This window comes from Macaca thibetana, chromosome 1, assembly GCF_024542745.1.
Source record: "Macaca thibetana thibetana isolate TM-01 chromosome 1, ASM2454274v1, whole genome shotgun sequence".
Lineage (NCBI taxonomy): Eukaryota > Metazoa > Chordata > Mammalia > Primates > Cercopithecidae > Macaca > Macaca thibetana.
In genome coordinates, this window is record NC_065578.1 from 155,684,886 (window position 1) to 155,704,758 (window position 19,873).

The following is a 19,873-nucleotide window of genomic DNA, read 5'->3' on the forward strand; positions in this document are numbered from 1 at the left end:
CTGAGAATTTATGAATTTAAAAGTTCCCCAGGTGATTCTGATAACCAACCAAGGTTGTGAACCACAGTTTTAGGAAATTCTGATAAATGGGTAAAAAATTTGAATGTCATCAAGAGGAAGTATGCAACCCTAAATATAAATTGTTACAGTTGCTATCAGTTGAAGACATGTAAATGCAATTTGCGCGAATGGATTTAGAGACTGAATATGCAAACTTATCCCTATTGGATTTATTTATTTTTGACAGTATAAATGCCAATGCCAGGGTTAAAAATTATAAATATAATTATACTGACTTTGGAGAGTGAGGTTCAAATTTAGCATGATTTCAAGTAGATATTTCCAACAGAATACTCCCTTGGTAACACCCTAGACTTTGTCATGTCCTAATACGGCACCCCTTCCAAAATCACTAATTCAGACATCCTGCTGTCTACATGCAACCTCATCTGCATTCAGCTTACCTATTCCAATGTCAAACTACTTGACCTTTGTTTGACTTCATGAGAACTTTCTGTCACCTTTCCCCCATTCTAATCTACTTGTCCACTCTATCTTCAGTTCCTTCCTTAATCAGTCTAGAGTCTATACCACAAGTTCAATAGCACTCCTGCCAATAACAAACTCCTTTGCCTGTTTCCTTATTGCAACTGTTTAGAAAATCCCAAACCTCAATCATTGTTACTTTCTGCTTTCCTTACCTAAGCACTGAGATAGAGTCACATGGCAGGTTGCACTAGTAGATAAATTCAGGATAACCAATTTCAAATGGATTCTCAACCTTGTGTGGCAACCTTACATTGTTTTCTTTTTTTTTTTTTTGAGACGGAGTCTGGCTCTGTCGCCCGGGCTGGAGTGCAGTGGCCGGATCTCAGCTCACTGCAAGCTCCGCCCCCCGGGTTTACGCCATTCTCCTGCCTTCACTCCCGAGTAGCTGGGACTACAGGCGGCCCGCCGCCTCGCCTGGCTAGTTTTTTTGTATTTTTTTAGTAGAGACGGGGTTTCACCGTGTTCGCCAGGATGGTCTCGATCTCCTGACCTCGTGATCCGCCCGTCTCGGCCTCCCAAAGTGCTGGGATTACAGGCTTGAGCCACCGCGCCTGGCCTGTTTTCTTCTTTTTAATTCACTTTATCAATGATTACTTTGTATCTTCTTTATACTCTTCACCCTTCCAACCATAACTGACCCTTTTCTGCCTGCCGTCTCTCCTCCTTCCTCACTGAGAAGCTGTCGGAGATCTAGTCTCCCAATTTCGTGCTAGCAACTCTAGGACCCTCCATCTGCATTCTTTTCTTTTTTCCATTTTATCTCTTCTCTTATTGAAGGTCAGTTCTTTCACATGAGGTCTTGGATTCTACTCTTTCCTGATTTTTCAGAAACATTTAACTATCAAACAATTCCACTCTTGCCTGTATTTTCAACTGTGTTCTAACATTGGATCATTCCCCGTGACATTTAAAGAGCTAAAAAATGTCTCAACAGACTTTCTTCCCCCAACTTCTTCTCCTCAGACTCTCTTCTAGCCAGCCCTTTCTCCGCACTTCCAGAGCTAAATTTCTTTCTTTCTTTTTTTTTTTTTTTTTCCCCTGAGATGGAGTCTTGCTCTGTCCCCCAGGCTGGAGTGCAGTGGTGTGATCTCAGCTCACTGAAACCTCCACTTCCCGAATTCAAGCTATTCCCGTTTCAGCCTCCCAAGTAGCTGAGATAACAGGCACGCACCACCACACCTGGCTAATTTTTTGTATTTTAGTAGAGATGGGGTTTCACCATGTTGGCCAAGATGGTCTCGATCTCCTGACCTCGTGATCTGCCCGCCTCAGCCTCCCAAAGTGCTGGGATTACAGGCGTGAGCAACTGTGCCCAGCCTGAGCCAAATTTCTTAATGTCTTGAAAGAGTTACAGATGGCCTGTCCTTTCCAACACCTTTTATTAATGTTCAACCTACTTTGATTTAGCCTCTATCTCTCTCATTATGACTAACAATCACCTTCATATTGCCAAAGCCAATGAACATTTTTCAGTTCTTGGTGGAATTTGACATTAACCACTCTTTTCTTTTTGAAACAATTTGTTCTGCTGTCTTCCCCACATATCATTATCAACTGGTTATCTGATTAGCTCTCTGGTCATTCTTCCTCTCTATATACATATATATCTTTTTTTCCAGATTTATCCTCCTCTCGCTGGTGATTAAATGTTGGAGTTTCTCAAGGCGGAATCCTGGGCTCTTTTCACATTCTATTATATCTCCACAGGCAAATATATCTATTACCACATATAAGTATGAATGAAAAATTCTAAATTGAGCTCACACCTGTCTTCTATACCTAAGACCCTGTATACCTTATTTTGCCTCTCCATGTGGATACTTTAATATCAATATGTCAAACACCAAACTCAGTCCTCTCTGACAGAGCAGGAGCACCACATCTTGGACAAACACCACCACTTTAAGTTCCAGCTCTTTTTCTAGCCTCATGCATTTCAAGGAAATCACTTCTCTTCTAACAACAAGCGGCCAGAAAGAGCAGACAATAAAATACAGAAAAGACAGCTTGGGCACAGAGGGAGGTGATGGGGAAGTCTCTTGGGTAACTGCCAAACTTCACCCTCACACAACAGGCCCCAGTAAAACAATGAGCCTTAATAAGCACATTCCTTTCCCTTTAAGTGCGCTAAGACAGGGAAGCTAAAAGTAGACTTGGAGGGCAGGGGGATGGGTGCGCCTGCAGCTGCAGGAAGATGTATGGGAACAGACACAAAACTCTCCCTCCCAGATAAGCACAACAAAGAAACACAGAAGCAGTACAAGTCTCTGATAAACGATTCCAACCTGAATCCTTAAAAACTCTTAGTCTGTAAGAAAGTGGGCTCTAACCTAACTTGGGCAGAAGCCCCCTCATGTTTGTTTTCTCCAAAATAAACCTGTCCTTAACTGTCAAGCCACCTTTCATGTTTCTTTCCTCTTTCTTTAATTCTTACTCCCTCCAAAGTTATTGGTTCCTGCCAATGTTTCTAATTTCATTGAATAGTACCATCATGCATACAGTCACCTAATTTACAAATCTCAGGTTCATCCATGACACCTGACGCTTTTCATTCTCCAATATCTAGTCCATCTTTGAGATCCATCTGTTTTTTGTTCAAAATACCTCTTTATCCATTCATACTTCCCAAATCTTCTGCCAGCATATTCCAAGCTACCACCAACTGTAGCTTAAAATAATGCACTAGTCTTTTAATTGATGTCCCTTCAATTTCTGTGCCTCCCATTTGAATTCATTTTTGACAAGTGATATCTAAAAAATACAAGTCTCATTTTGTTCTATTTGATAGAATAAATTCCTCCTTGTTATTGAAATACCAAAAAAGTCACCACCCCTCCCCATGCACACACAATTTTACCTATCCCTGAAGCTTTCAAAATTGTTAAAGGCTTTCCATTGTTTTTAAGCTATGGACCAACATCCTTAATATCCTCATAGTTCTTGGTTCCAAGAAGCTGCATTGTATGGCTCTTGATGATCATCATAGTGCTCCTTCTACTATCCTCCTGAGTTTCTCTCTGCCCTAGTCATGCTTAGGGCTATAATATTCTTTAAAATGAAGAGGTGAACAAGGTTCCTACAGATAGATTAAGACAGATAGAGAATTGATCTAACCCTAAGTAGAACAGAAAAGATGTGTTAATAACCATGCCAGGTGAAAAGAAACTGTTTCTGGTGTATTTTATTAACAGGTCAAGATAAAAATATTTTTTTGAATCAACAGCTGCATTGCAGGTAGAAGGGTACATGTTTATTGGCCCTATCAATTGGAGTCAGGCTTTCATTAAGTTAATGTTAAGCCAATATCATTTTCATGACCGTTTCTTTTCTGCATTGGCCAAGCAGGTGAGATGAATGATGTTGTAGAAATCATAAATGATGGTTACATTAATCTGTGCAATTTATCCAGGAAAGTAGTATTGCTTTTGGTTTACTCTTTTGGTAAGTACAGGAAAGTTCTAAGGGTTTCCATTGTCCTTCCCTACCAGGAAAATAAACTGAGTAGGAAAACAATATCTGTAGTCTGCAAGTTATTGAGCATATGTATTCCAACTTTGCATTCCTGAATTGCAAAATAGCCATAAAATGTGTTCAGGGACCACATGTGCCCATTCATCATAAGGGACAAGTTACTCAACTGGCCAATGTCAAGTATATCTGTGGATCAACCACTCTGAGTACTGCCCTTTTGCCTGGGTGTTAATTACAATAACCTCCTCCATCTGGTCTGTTGAGTAAGTGCTACCACTTGGTCTTTTCCCTTCAGGATCAAATTATCTCCACTGGATTCAAAGAGGCCTTCCCCTCCCCTCCGCTCCCCTCCCGTCCTCTCCTCTCCTCTCCCCTCCCTTCCCCTTCTTTCCCCTCCCTTCCTCTTCTTTCCCCTCCCTTCCCCTCTCTTCCCCTCCCTTCCCCTCCCTTCTCCTCCCTTCCCCTTCCCTTTTTTTTTTTTTTTTACTTTAAAAGCCAGATATATTTTTAAAAGATCATGCTTACAATAAGTAAATTACATATTAAGGAAACATCAAAATAAAGTAGATGAATAAAAAGGCACACTCGAAAAATGTGAGCGCAGAAAGTACAGTTCTTTTTGTTTTGTTTCTAATGTCAGAAGAAAGAGAAAGAGATATATTAAAATCATTGTTTTCAAGTGAAGGTTTCCGTCAGTTGAAGTGGTTAGCATTGGCTTTTTTTCTCCTGTGTCCAAGGCAGGCTTTTCCTGTGCTGGCTTCTGAGGAGGTGTTCAGTCTTCTGCCATGTATAGGTGATACATGAAGGCGACGGCCACTGCAGAGATGGCAGGGATCACCCAGTTTGTCCACCAACTGGAACTAGAATCAACAGTAGTGATAAGAGTTTCCGGAGGCTTGTTTAACTTTGGTCTGTCATCTGGATGGAGCTCCCCAATGATGTATGTTTTGGACATTTCCCTGGCATCTGTAGAGTGCCCGACATCCTCAAAGTTCTCAGTAGTGTCACCTCCAGCTTATTACCTTAAGACTTCTTCCCGACCAGGATGCTCTTCCAGAAATTTGGTCAAATCGTACACCTTGTGGTGCAGGATCAGCCAGGTGCTGTTGCTATGGTTGTGCTTCTGAATCTCCTTTACGGTGTAGTACTTCACAGCCTCCTCCAACTGCTCTGCCACCTCGGTTTGCCACAAGCCAGGCCCAGCACACACAGCCACGTCGGGTGGAGGAGAGCACGCCACTCCGCCAGCCCCACCCAGGACATTCCCCATGCCGGACACAGCACTGGGGGCTGGGTCTTCTTTTTTTTTTTTTTTTTTGAGACAGGGTCTTGTGGCTTCACTGAGGCTGGAGTGCAGAGGCATGATCATGGCTCACTGTAGCCTAGACCTCTTGGGTTCAGGTGATTCTCCTGCGTCAGACCCGTGAGTAGCCGGGACCACAGGGGAGTGCCACTATGACTGACTTTTTTTTTTTTTTTTTTTGTACTTTTTGTAGAGACAGGTTTTGGCATGTTGCCCAGGCCAGTCTGGAATTCTTGGGCTCAAGCAATCAGTCCACCTCGGCCTCCCAAAGTGCTGAGATTACAGGTGTGAACCACCTCACCCAGCCAAAGAGGCCTTTCAATGACAGAATTTCCCACTGTAATTTCTGGCCTGCAAAGGAAATCTAGTACAGGGGACTTAAAGAATGCTGGAATTCCTCTCAATGTATTCCTCAAACTCTTGGGAAGGTTGTAGCCTTTGGATTTCATGAGGCAAAATTAGGTAGCAGGTGCATAGCTTGAACGTATTTCATTTCAGAATTCCAATATCCCTTAGTGTTTGAATAATAAGAAAAAAAGCCTTATATGTTTACGTAGTTACCATTTCTGGTGCTTTTCATTCCTTTAGATAGGTCAATATTTCCATTTGGCATTTTCCTTCTTCCTTAAAAAACTTTCTTTAACTACTATTAATATTATCTTGTGAGGTAAATCTGCTGGTGGTTAGTTCAGTTTTTGAATATGTGATATGGTTTGGTTGTGTCCCCACCCAAAATTTCATCTTGAATTGTAATCCCCATAATCCACATGTGTTAAGGGTGGGACCAGGTGGAAGTAATTGGATCATGGGGGCGGTTTCTCCCATGCTGTTCTCATGATAGTGAGTCTCAGGAGATCTGATGGTTTTACAAGCATCTGACATTTCCCCTGCTTGTACTCGCTCTGTTCTGCTGCCCTGTGAAGAAGGTTGTAGGTACATGAATGTGCTTTCGTCAACGAATAGGCCAAGGTGGATATCCAAGCCTGCACGACTCAGTGAGTTTGGCGCTCAGGCGCACACCTCCACTTGTTATATAATCTGTTTGTGTAAGTTCATACTTGGCTCTGAGCCACTATTGTCTGTAAAAGGTATAATTGCCCTGCTAATGCTGTACAGGGGCTCTTGGGGCTTGGCTTGGCATAACATGGCTTGACATGATGGGCACGCTTGCACCCAGACAAAGAGAGAGTCAGAGCTGTCTGTCCTGAGATGGACAGGAGGGAGCCAGGACACAGATTGGCCCACTAGTGCCCAGAGACAGAAAGAGTTAAGCTGCTGACCCTAAAGGCAAGGGAGAGCCAGAAGCACAGCTGTATGTGGGAGCCAAAAGCTCAAGCAGTGGAGGCAGGTTGGACAGTGTAAAGAGCTACTGTGAGAAAGCTGTTCATGAGAGCTATTGCTGAATAAAACCATATTCACCTGCCTACAGTCCCCCCAGCGTGACAGTTGGCGTAGTCGTGGACCTGACATTTGGCGATTTCAGCAGGATGAAGTGAGTGGATGTTCAGCCCCTGAGGACTCCTGGGTCAGCTATGTGGCAGCAGCATGGGCTGTGGTACCCGGTGGCGGAGGTGCTGCTTGGATAAGCTCCAGTAGAAATGAGGGAGGCAGTGGATAGGTCTTCCTCGAGTGTGGAGAAAGCTCTAAAGCAGCTGGAAGCATACAGAACCAAGAAGGAACACACCTTCGATGGCAGAGTCAGATGGGCCTTTCTGACTGCACTGAGGGAAGTACATGCTCAGTCCCACAGATAAGGGGCCTCCTGGCACAAGCCCACGCCTGGGGCCCCAGGTGCACAGCTTGGAGCAAGACCTAGGGGTAGGGGACCTTCAGGTGCAAACAGGGCACTTGGAGGCTCAGATAAACAGCCTGAAGCAGGAGATGGAAACAGCTGTCAGCTCAACCTTGAGCCTGTCCTCCTGGCCAGAGACTCCCGCTCCTCTGATGCTGAAAGGGAGAAGGCTCCTCCACCACTGCAGGGTCACCCTGTAATCTGCCCAAAGGTAAAACAAAAGCAGCCGATGGGACCCCAGTGGAGAAACCCAGGGACGACCCCCCACCCCCTGCCCGTCCCAGCAAAGTGGTGGAACACACCTCTTTTTTTTTTTTTTTTTTTTTTTTTTTTTTTTGAGACAGAGTTTTGCTCTTGTCTCCCAGGCTGGGGTGCAGTGGCGCAATATTGGCTCACGGCAACCTCCGCCTCCTGGGTTCAAGCGATTCTCCTGCTCCAGCCTCCCAAGTAGCTGGGATTACAGGCACCTGCCACCATGCCGGGCTAATTTTTGTGTTTTTACTATAGACAGGGTTTCACCACGTTGGCCAGGCTGGTCTTGAACTCCTTACTTCTGGTGATGTGCCCGCCTTAGCCTCCCAAAGTGCTGGGATTACAGGCGTGAGCCACCACGCCCCGCCTGAACACACCTCTTATTGTGCTTATACCCCTACTGAGTAATGGGAGTTAGGTAAACAGTGCCGGCAGCGACCCAAGGAGCTGACAGTATTTCTTGCGCCTCCTCCAGGAAGGAGAATCTGGCTTGTATCACAACTCACCCCTCCCTTCATCAGCGGCTACACCTGTGCCAACGGTTGTCACAAGGGCAAGGTGACCACACGTTAATTGGGTGGTTAATGACAGCCATACAGACTGCTAAGAATAATGCCGGAGAGATAACAAAAACTGAGTAAACGGCAATCATGTACTGATTTGGCGCAGATACTCTGGGAGATGCGGCAGGCTATGTTTGATCTGAATACCCAGGGGCCAAATAATGAACGCTTTACCTCCCACATGAGGGTTCTTGTGCTGGACTCAGCGCTCCCCAGTGCTTTTGGCTCTCTAGCTGCTATTTTCACTCCATATGTGGGGCGCTGCATACATGCAATGACTACTGCTGTAGGAGCCCTTGGGGAGGCACAAGGCCCGTCCGTGCAACCGGAAAGTCCGCGTGGTAAAGAAGGAGAGGTGACCTGCCCCCCACAGGTAGCCACCCCACGAGATCAAAAGGGGCCCCAGTGGGCAGCTTGCATGAAGAGGTGGATTGATTTAATTGCAGCTGGGGTTGCTTGGGAGAAAACTGACAGGCGACCCAATAGAATGCTGTTGGCTCTGTGGAGGCAATTGTCCCCAGAGCAACAATTTCAGAGAATGCCCAAGATGGGGCAAAACAATGTTGTTCAACTTACTCCCGCCCGGACACTGCAACTCAAGGACTATTTGCAGACAGGCGGAGATACAGGGCCTTTCCTGTTTGATTAGGGAACTGGCCGAGGTGCCGGGCACCAGCGGGGACCTGATGACCGGAGTCTATATGTGGAGCTGGTAATCCACTGGTCCCCCACTAATGTACAGCGGGTCCTAGCACTGGTGCACACTGCAGTCTTGTTTATGGGAACCCGGATACGTTTCCGGGCAAAGCTGCTTTCACTGAGGGTTATGGGGCCAGCTGGTGAAAGTGAAACCTGCCTTCCTGCATCTTGGCATTGGCCTCTTGGCGCCCCCCCGGCCTGTACACTGTGTATGTCTCTCCTATACCTGAATATATTCTGGGGGTGAACATTTTGCATGATTTGGACTTACACACCATGGCCAGAGAATTCAGACTCCCAGTTCATGTAGTAAAGCTGGTACTGCGGGGACATACACATCATCAGCCCCAAGTTCTGCCACAACCCCTGTGGGTTACCTCCACTAGTCAATACCTTTTGCCAGGGAGGCATGCCGATATAACTGAAACTATTTAGAAGTTAGAAGAGGTACAAGAAGTTAGAAGAGGTGCAAATAGTGCGTGGTACCCATAGCCCCTACAATTCCACGGTATGGCCAGTAAGAAAGCCTGATGGGACTTGGCAGATGACAGTGGATTATTGGAAACTGAGTAAAGTAACACCCCCACTGCATGCAGCTGGACCTTCCATCACAGGTTTGATGAACTGCTTGACAACAGAACTGGCACAGTACCACTGTGTGGTGGACTTGACCAACGCATTCCTCTCAATAAACATTGCTCCAGAGAGCCAGGAACAGCTTGTCTTCATAAGAAGGCAATGATGGACCTCCACAGTGTTGCTGCAGGGCTATATGCATAGCCCCACCATATATCACGGTCTTATTAATGATGTTATGCTAACCTCTGATTCTATTGCAGATTTAGAAGCAGCAACACCCCTCTTGCTTGGGATTGGATGATGTGACTGAAACAGTCTTTCTGGCACATAGGTTATTTAGCAGGCACAAGCCCTATGGGTAGTCGACTAGAGGTGCCCATTTAAGCTAGATGTGCATGTCACCACAGATAAGTTTCAGTTAGGGCTTAGCAGCACATGGAGTGCCTGAGCATGCCAATAGGTTTTTGGTCCCAACTATGGAAGGGAGCTGAGCTCCAGTATTTCTTGGTAGAGAAGCAGTTAATAATAGCAGGATGGGTATGTTCATGGGTAACCACTCCCTGAACTGGGAAAACAGTAAGTACATATGCTGCCCTTTAGGCTCAAAAAAGTGTGGCAGGATGGGTTACAGTCGTCATATGGATGACTTACCTAGTAGCAGGAGGGGTGTGTTCATGGGGAACAACCCCCCAGACAGGGAAGGCACAGACATTCACTTTAGCGAAGTGGGGTGCCTACTTGGAGCAGCAAAGTATGCCAAGTACAAGTCCCTTGGCAGCAAAGTTGCAAAAAGTCTTGGGACCTGTAGTCCTAGTGCAAAATAAGGCTGTGGGGCCTAAGGCATCCCTAGATCCTATGCTTTCACCATTAGGAAGAGCGTCCCCCCATTCCTAATAGGGCATGGTATACAGATGGGTCTAGCCAAGGTGCTACTGCTGCCTGGACTGTTGTTGCAGTCCAGCCTAGTACTGACACCATATGGTTTAAAACCAGTGTAGGCAAAGTAGCTAATGAGCTAAACTCACGGCAATGTAAATGACAGTCACCAAGAAGGTAACACTTATGGTAATCAGTGCCAATAGCTGGGCAGTTTATCAAAGCTTATGTATCTGTCAAGCCTGTGTGTATAAATCGGGCCTGTGTGCCCAGTGCTTATGGGTCAGGCTTATGTGTCAAGCCTATGTGTATGTATTGGGTTTGTGTGCCCAAAGTTTGTATATCAGGCTTGTGTGCCAAGCCTGTGTATCAAACCTGTGTGTCCAAGGCCTATGTCTCCCTCGGTCTAGAGGATGGAGTGTAAGGTACATGGATGTACTTTGGTCAAAGAAAAGACCAAGGTGGATATCCAGGCCTGCATGAATCAGCAAGTTTGGCGTGCAGGCGCAAACCTCCACTTGTTATATAACCTGTTTGTGTAAGTTCATACTTTGCTCTGAGCCACTATTGCCTGTAAAATGTATAATTGCCCTGCTAATGCTATACAGGGGCTTGTGGGCTTGGCTTGGCTCAACATGGCAGGTGCACTTGTGCCCAGAGAAAGAGAGAGTCAGAGCTATCTGTCTTGCAGACAAACAGGAGGGAGCAAGGACACAGCTCGACTGGCTTGTGTCCAGAGACAGAAAGAGTTAAGCTGCTGACCCCGAAGGCAGGGGAGAGCCAGCTGTGCAGCTGTATGTGGGAGCCGCTAGCTTAAACAGCTGAGACAGGGAAGACAGTGTAAAGAGTCAGTGTGGGAAAGTTGTTAATGAGAGCTGCTGCTGAATAAAACCATATTCACCTGCCTAAGGCCCCCTGAGTGTTCTTTCTGCCCATCCACCCACTTCCCTCATACTTCAGCATGGGCTAGATCTAGACTCCAGGATCTGACAAAGGTGCCTGCTTCTCCTTTGCCTTTTGCCATGATTGTAAGTTTCCTGAGGTCTCCCCAGCTATGTGGAACTGTGAATCAATTAAGGCTCTTTTCTTTATAAATTACCCAGTCTCAGATATTTCTTCATAGCAGTGTGGAAACAGATGAATACATATTGTCTCTGACAATAAATGTGCTCTCGTATCATTTTTCCTCCATACATAAGTATTTCTGATTACTTTTACAATTTTTTAAATTGGTTTTGAGTAACTGGATTAAAATGTGACTTGGTGAATTTTTTTTCATATTTCTTGTGCCTGTAATTTGTTGAGCTTCTTTGGTCTGTGTTATGATTTACAACAAATTAGTAAAATATTTGGCCGTCATTTCTTTAGTTATTTTTTTCTGCCTTCCCTTCTCTCTCCTTATCTTTGAGGACTCCACTTCCATATATATATATTAGACCACTTGAAATTATCCCACAGCTCACTGATGCTCTGTCCTTTTTTCTTATCTTTCTATGTTTCATTTTGGATAGTTTCTATTACTATTTCTTCATGTTCATCTTTTTTCATGAAATGTCTAATCTGTTAATCGTATCTAGTGTATTTTTCTTTTTTTCTTTTTCTTTTTTATTATACTTTAAGTTCTAGGGTACATGTGCACAACGTGCAGGTTTGTTACATATGTATACATGGGCCGTGTTGGTGTGCTGCACCCATTAACTCATCATTTACATTAGGTATATCTACTAATGCTATCCCTCCCCCATGCCCCGACCCCACGACAGACCCCAGTGTGTGATGTTACTCTTCCTGTGTCCAAGTGTTCTCATTGTTCAATTCCCACCTATGAGTGAGAACATGTGGTGTTTGGTTTTTTGTCCTTGCGATGGTTTGCTGAGAATGATGCTTTCCAGCTTCATCCATGTCCCTACAAAGGACATGAACTCATCCTTTTTTATGACTGCATAGTATTCCATGGTATACATGTGCCACACTTTCTTAATCCAGTCTATCATTGATGGACATTTGGGTTGGTTCCAAGTCTTTGCTATTGTGAATAGTGCCACAATAAACATAATGTGTGCATGTGTCTTTATAGCAGCATGATTTATAATCCTTTGGGTATATACCCAGTAATGGGATGGCTCGGTCAAATGGTATTTCTAGTTCTAGATCCTTGAGGAATCGCCATACTGTCTTCCGCAATAGTTGAACTAGTTTACAGTCCCACCAACAGTGTAAAAGTGTTCATATTTCTCCACATCCTCTCCAGCACCTGTTGTTTCCTGACTTTTTAATGATCGCGATTCTAACTGGTGTGAAATGGTGTCTCATTGTGGTTTTGATTTGTATTTCTCTGATGGCCAGTGATGATGAGCATTTTTTCATGTGTCTGTTGGCTGCATAAATGTCTTCTTTTGAGAAGTGTCTGTTCATATCCTTTGCCCACTTTTTGATGGGGTTGTTTTTTTCTTGTAAATTTGTTTGAGTTCTTTGTGGGTTCTGGATATTAGCCCTTTGTCAGATGAGTAGATTGCAAATATTTTCTCCCATTCTGTAGGTTGCCTGTACACTCTGATGGCAGTCTCTTTTGCTGTACAGAAGCTCTTTAGTTTAATTCGATCCCATTTGTCAATTTTGGCTTTTGTTGCCATTGCTTTTGGTGTTTTAGACATAAAGTCCTTGCCCATGCCTATGTCCTGAATGGTATTGCCTAGGTTTTCTTCTAGGGTTTTTATGGTTTTAGGTCTAACATTTAAGTCTCTAATCCATCTTGAATTAATTTTTGTATAAGGTGTAAGGAAAGGATCCAGTTTCAGCTTTCTGCTTATGGCTAGCTAGTTTTCCCAGCACCATTTATTAAATAGGGAATCCTTTTCCCATTTCTTGTTTTTGTCAGGTTTGTCAAAGATCAGATGGTTGTAGATGTGCAATATTATTTCCAAGGGCTCTATTCTGTTCCATTGGTCTATATCTCTGTTTTGGAACCAGTACCATGCTGTTTTGGTTACTGTAGCCTTGCAGTATAGTTTGAAGTCAGGTAGCATGATGCCTCCAGCTTTGTTCTTTTGGCTTAGGACTGTCTTGGCAATACGGGCTCTTTTTTGGTAACATGTGAACTTTAAAGTAGTTTTTTCCAATTCTGTGAAGAAAGTCATTGGTAGCTTAATGGGGATGGCATCGAATCTATAAATTACCTTGGGCAGTGTGGTCATTTTCACGATATTGATTCTTCCTATCCATGAGCATGGAATGTTCTTCCATTTGTTTGTGTCCTCTTTTATTTCATTGAGCAGTGGTTTGTAGTTCTCCTTGAAGAGGTCCATCACATCGCTTGTAAGTTGGATTCCTAGGTATTTCATTCTCTTTGAAGCAATTGTGAATGGGAGTTCACTCATGATTTGGCTCTCTGTTTGTCTGTTATTAGTGTATAAGAATGCTAGTGACTTTTGCACATTGATTTTGTATCCTGAGACTTTGTTGAAGTTGCTTATCAGCTTAAGGAGATTTTGGGCTGAGACGATGGGGTTTTCTGAATATACAATCATGTCATCTGCAAACAGGGACAATTTGACTTCCTCTTTTCCTAATTGAATACCCTTTATGTCTTTCTCATGCCTCATTGCCCTGGCCAGAACTTCCAACAATATGTTGAATAGGAGTGGTGAGAGAGGGCATCCCTGTCTTATGCCAGTTTTCAAGGGGAATGCTTCCAGTTTTTTGCCCATTCAGTATGATATTGGCTGTGGGTTTGTCATAAATACCTCTTATTATTTTGAGATATGTTCCATCAATACCGAATTTATTGAGAGTTTTTAGCATGAAGGGCTGTTGAATTTTGTCAAAGGACTTTTTTGCATCTATTGAGATAATGATGTTGTTTTTGTCTTTGGTTCTGTTTATATGCTAGATTACATTTATTGATTTGAGTGTATGTTAAACCAGCCTTGCATCCCAGGGATGAAGCCCACTTGATCATGGTGGATAAGCTTTTTGATGTACTGCTGGATTCAGTTTGCCAGTATTTTATTGAGGATTTTTGCATCAATGTTCATCAGGGATATTGGCCTGAAATTGTGCTTTTTTCTTGTATCTCTGCCAGGCTTTGATACCAGGATGATGTTGGCCTCGTAAAATGAGTTAGGGAGGATTCCCTCTTTTTCTATTGATTGGAATAGTTTCAGAAGGAATGGTACCAGCTCCTCCTTGTACCTCTGGTAGAATTCAGCTGTGAATCCGTCTGGTCCTGGACTTTTTTTGGTTGGTAGGCTATTAATTATTGCCTCAATTTCAGAGCCTGTTATTGGTCTATTCAGGGATTCAACTTCTTCCTGGTTTAGTCTTGGGAGGGTGTATGTGTCCAGGAATTTATCCATTTCTTCTAGGTTTCCTAGTTTATTTGCATAGAGGTGTTTCTAGTATTCTCTGATGGTAGTTTCTATTTCTGTGGGGTTGGTGGTGATATCCCCTTTATCATTTTTTATTGCATCTATTTGATTCTTCTCTCTTTTCTTCTTTATTAGTCTTGCTAGCAGTCTATCAATTTTGTTGATCTTTTCAAAAAACCAGCTCCTGGATAAATTGATTTTTTGAAGAGTTTTTTTGTGTCTCTATCTCCTTCAGTTCCACTCTGATCTTCGTTATTTCTTGCCTTCTGCTAGCTTTTGAATGTGTTTGCTCTTGATTCTCTAGTTCTTTTAATTGTGATGTTAAGGTGTCAATTTTAGATCTTTCCTGCTTTCTCTTGTGGGCATTTAGTGCTATAAATTTCCCTTTACACACTGCTTTAAATGTGTCCCAGTGATTCTGGTAAATTGCATCTTTGTTCTCATTGGTTTCAAAGAACATCTTTATTTCTGCCTTCATTTCATTATGTACCCAGTAGTCACTCAGGAGCAGGTTGTTCAGTTTCCATGTAGTTGAGTAGTTTTGATTGAGTTTCTTAATCCTGAGTTATAGTTTGATTGCACTGTGGTCTGAGAGACAGTTTGTTATAATTCCTGTTCTTTTACATTTGCTGAGGAGTACTTAACTTCCAACTGTGTGGTCAATTTTGGAATAAGTGTGATGTGGTGCTGAGAAGAATGCATATTCTGTTGATTTGAGGTGGAGAGTTCTGTAGATGTCTATTAGGTCATCTTGGTGCAGAGTTGAGTTCAATTCCTGGATATCCTTGTTAACTTTCTGTCTTGTTGATCTGTCTAATATTGACCGTGGGGTGTTAAAGTCTCCCATCATTATTGTATGAGAGTCTAAGTCTCTTTGTATGTCTCTAAGGACTTGCTTTATGAATCTGGGTGCTCCTGTATTGGGTGCATATATATTTAGGATAGTTAGCTCTTCTTGTTGAATTGATCCCTTTACCATTATGTAATGGCCTTCTTTGTCTCTTTTGATCTTTGTTAGTTTAAAGTCTGTTTTATCAGAAACTAGGATTGCAACCCCTGCCTTTTTTTGTTTTCCATTTCTTCCTCCATCCCTGTATTTTGAGCCTATGTGTGTCTCTGCACGTGAGATGGGTCTCCTGGATACAGCAAACTGATGGGTCTTGACTCTTTATCCAATTTTCCAACCTGTGTCGTTTAATTGGAGCATTTAGCCTATTTACATTTAAGGTTAATATTGTTATGTGTGAACTTGATCCTGTCATTATGATGTTAGATGGTTATTTTGCTCGTTAGTTGATGCAGTTTCTTCCTAGCCTCGATGGCCTTTACATTTTGGCATGTTTTTGCAATGGCAGGTTTCGGTTGTTCCTTTCCATGTTTATTGCTTCCTTCAGGAGCTCTTGTAGGGCAAGCCTGGTGGTGACAAAATCTCTCAGTGTTTGCTTGTCTGTAAAGGATTTTATTTCTCCTTCACTTATGAAACTTAGTTTGGCTGGATATGAAATTCTGGGTTGAAATTTCTTTAAGAATGTTGAATATTGGCCCCCACTCTCTTCTGGCTTGTAGAGTTTCTGCCAAGAGATCCGCTGTTAGTCTGATGGGCTTCCCTTTGTGGGTTACCTGACCTTTCTCTCTAGCTGTCCTTAACATTTTTTCCTTCATTTCAACTTTGGTGAATCTGACAATTATGTGTCTTGGAGTTGCTCTTCTCAGGGAGTATCTTTGTGGCATTCTCTGTATTTCCTGAATTTGAATGTTGGCCTACCTTGCTAGGTTGGGGTAGTTCTCCTGGATAATATCCTGCAGAGTGGTTTCCAACTTGGTTCCATTCTCCCCATCACTTTCAGGTACACCAGTCAGATATAGATTTGGTCTTTTCACATAGTCCCATATTTCTTGGAGGCTTTGTTCATTTCTTTTTACTCTTTTTTCTCTAAACTTGTCTTCTCACTTCATTTCATTCATTTGCTCTTCAATCACTGATACCTTTTCTTCCAGTTGATCGAATTGGTTACTGAAGCTTGTGCATTTGTCATGTAGTTCTCGTGTCATGGTTTTCATCTCTATCAGTTTGTTTATGGACTTCTCTGCATTGGTTATTCTAGTTAGCCATTCGTCAAATCTTTTTTCAAGGTTTTTAGTTTCTTTGCACTGGGTTCATAATTCCTCCATTAGCTCAGAGAAGTTTGATTGTCTGAAGTCTTCTTCTCTAAACTCATCAAAGTCATTCTCCATCCAGCTTTGTTCTGTTGCTGGTGAGGAGCTGCATTCCTTTGGAGGGGGAGAGGAGCTCTGATTTTTAGAATTTCCACCTTTTCTGTACTGCTTTTTCCCCATCTTTGTGGTTTTATCTACCTTTGGTCTTTGATGATGGTGATGTACAGATGGGGTTTTGGTGTGGATGTCCTTTCTGTTTGTTATTTTTCCTTCTAACAGTCAGGACCCTCAGCTGCAGGTCTGTTGGAGTTTGCTTGAGGTCCACTCCAGACCCTGTTTGCCTGGGTATTGGCAGCGGAGGCTGAAGAAGAATGAATATTGCAGAACAGCAAATGTTGATGTCTGATCATTCCTCTGGAAGCTTTGTCACAGAGGTGTACCCAGCCGTGTGAGGTGTGAGGTGTCAATCTGCCCCTAGTGGGGGATGTCTCCCAGTTAGGCTACTCAGGGGTCAGGGACCCACTTGAGCAGACAATCTGTCCGTTCTCAGATCTCAAACTCCATACTGAGAAAACCACTACTCTCTGCAAAGTTGTCAGACAGGGACTTTTACATTTGCAGGGGTTTTTGCTGCCTTTTGTTTGGCTATGCTCTGCCCCCAGAGGTGGAGTCTACAGAGGCAGGCCTGCCTCCTTGAGCTTCGGTGGGCTCCACCCAGTTCGAGCTTCCTGGCAGCTTTGTTTACCTACTTAAGCCTCAGCAATGGTGGGCACCCCTCCCCCAGCCTCGCTGCTGCCTTGCAGTTAGATCTCAGACTGCTGTGCTAGCAATAAGGGAGGCTCCATGGGCATGGTACTCTCCAAGCCAGGCGTGGGATATAATCTCCTGGTGTGCTGTTTACTAAAACCCTTGGTAAAGTGCAGTATTAGGGTGGGAGTGACCCTATTTTCCAGGTGTTGTGTGTCAGGGTTTCCCTTGGCTAGGAAAGGGAATTCCCTTCCCCCTTGCGCTTCCTGGCTGAGGCGATGCCTCGCCCTGCTTCGGCTCTCGCTTGTTGGGCTGCACCCACTGTCCTGCCCCCACTGTTGGACATGTCCCAGTGAGATGAGCACGGTACCTCAGTTGGAAATGCAGAAATTACCCGTCTTCTGTGTCATTCACACAGGGAGCTGGAGGCTGGAGCTATTCCTATTTGGCCTACTTGGTGTGGATCCTCTAGTGTATTTTTCGTTTTTGGATGTTGTAGTTCTCACTTCCAAAAGTTCAATTTAGGTCTTTTTTTTTTTTGTACTTTCCATACCTTTACTTATCTTTTAGAACATACAACCTATGGTCATAACTGAGTAATGTCGTTATCTGCTCACTCCAACATCTGTGCCAGTCTGAGTAGGTTTCAAGTGATGGATTATCCCCTCATTGTGGACTGTATTTTCTTGCCTCTGCACATGACTGTTAATTTTTTTATTGGATAGTAGACTTTCTGAATTTTACCTTATTGGGTGCTGAATATTTTTGTACTTCTGTAAACATTCTTGCACTTCATGCTTTTGTGCAGTCTACCTAAAAAATGTGATCTTTTGGGGTCTTGATTTTAAGATTTTTTTAGGTGAGGCCAGAGCAGTGCTCAATCTGGAGATAATTATTCCAATTCCAGAGCCAAAATCATCTGGCATGCTACATAATCCCCCATGAATTGTTAGATTTTCAGTCAAGCTGGTGAGAACAGGCACAGTTTCTGCCTGTGTTAGGGGCTGCTCTTGCATTGCCATAAAGAAATATCTGAGAGTGGATCACTTATAAAGAAAAGTGGTTTAGGTTGGGTGCACTGGCTCAGCCTAATCCCAGCACTTTGGGAGGGTGACGTGGGTGAATTGTTTGAGTGCAGGAGTTCAGAACTAGCCTGGGCAACATGGTGAAATCCTGTATCTACAAAAAATACAAAAGAAATTAGCCAAGCATGATGGCATGCACCTGTAGTCCCAGCTACTCAGGAGGCTGAGATGGGAGAATCACCTGAGCCTGGGAAGTTGAGGCTGCAATGAGCCGTGATCACACCACTGCACTCCAGCCTGAGTGACAGGAGTGAGACCCTGTCTGAAAAGAAAGGAAAAAAAAGATGTTTAACTAGCTCATGCAGGATTTATAGAAGCATAGTGTTGGCATTTTCTTGGCTTCTGGTAAAGCCTCAGGGAGCTTTCAATTATGGTGAAAGACAAAGGGAGAAGCTGATGTCTCAAGTGGCCAGAGCAGAAGCAAGAGAGAGAGTGGGGGACCGAGGACTGCCACAAACTCTTACAAAACCAGATCTCACAAGAACTCACTCATCACCAAGGGAATGGGATAAGCCATTCATGAGGGATACACCTCCATGACCCAAATACCTCCCACCAGGCCCCATCTCCAACACTAGAGACTACATTTCAGCATGAGATTTGGAAGGGACACATATCCAAACCATATCACTGCCCTTTTGTGAATGGTAAGCACTGTCACAGCTAAACCTTTTCTCTAGCCATGAGTATTTTTCTCACATGAATGCATTGAATAATATTCAGCTAAATACTCAAGAGCACCTTTTGCAGATCTCCAAAGTTCTCTTTTTTCTGCAGTTCTCTCTCTTCTATGTCTCCGTCCTGTGAACTCTACCTTCCTAGCTTCCTTGACCTCCCCATACTCTCAGTATTGTCTCAACTCAGGTAGTTCACTGCCCTCCACTGCCCTCACTGATTCCCCTTCCCTGTGCAGCAGTCTAGAGATTCTTTGAAGACTGCAAAGTAGGGCAATCATAAGTCTTACATCATTTGTTTCCCATCTCACAGGGATCCCGGTCCTTCATTGTCTGATGTCCAATGTCTTTCATATAATTGTTTCCCATATGTTATCCACTTTTTTGTTGTATCGATGGAAGGGAAAACCCAGTTCCTCTTTTTCACCTTTGTTGGAAGCAGAAATTTCCTTTACGGTTAGATACCTTCCTCTACAATATACCTAGAAAGCTCTGACATCTCCAATCTATTCAACATAGGTCACCTTTGCATTTAGGTTTTAGTCAACCAGTGGAGCAGATTTTTAGAACCACTCCCAGTTGTCTAAGCTAATGCATCAAACCCAGAATCTTTTGTTAGTGCTCTTATGCTAAAAATGCATTAATGCTAGCACTCACCTGGTAAAAATATGACATTTCTTTCACTCTGATCTAACATGTTTAAGATCCACTCCCTTTTATATTCCCTAGATTTCTATGGACACAAATAGAGAAATCTGG

The 19,873-nt window shown here is 43.5% G+C and overlaps 1 protein-coding gene across 1 annotated transcript; it reads right to left on the bottom strand.

The window, feature by feature from the left end:
• Nucleotides 1–4,506: 4,506 nt before the first annotated feature.
• Nucleotides 4,507–5,290, bottom strand: LOC126955015 (cytochrome b5-like). Its single transcript, XM_050791173.1, is given in 1 exon segment — nt 4,507–5,290. A coding segment is annotated over 1 exon segment (498 nt). The 3' UTR covers nt 4,507–4,792.
• Nucleotides 5,291–19,873: the final 14,583 nt, after the last annotated feature.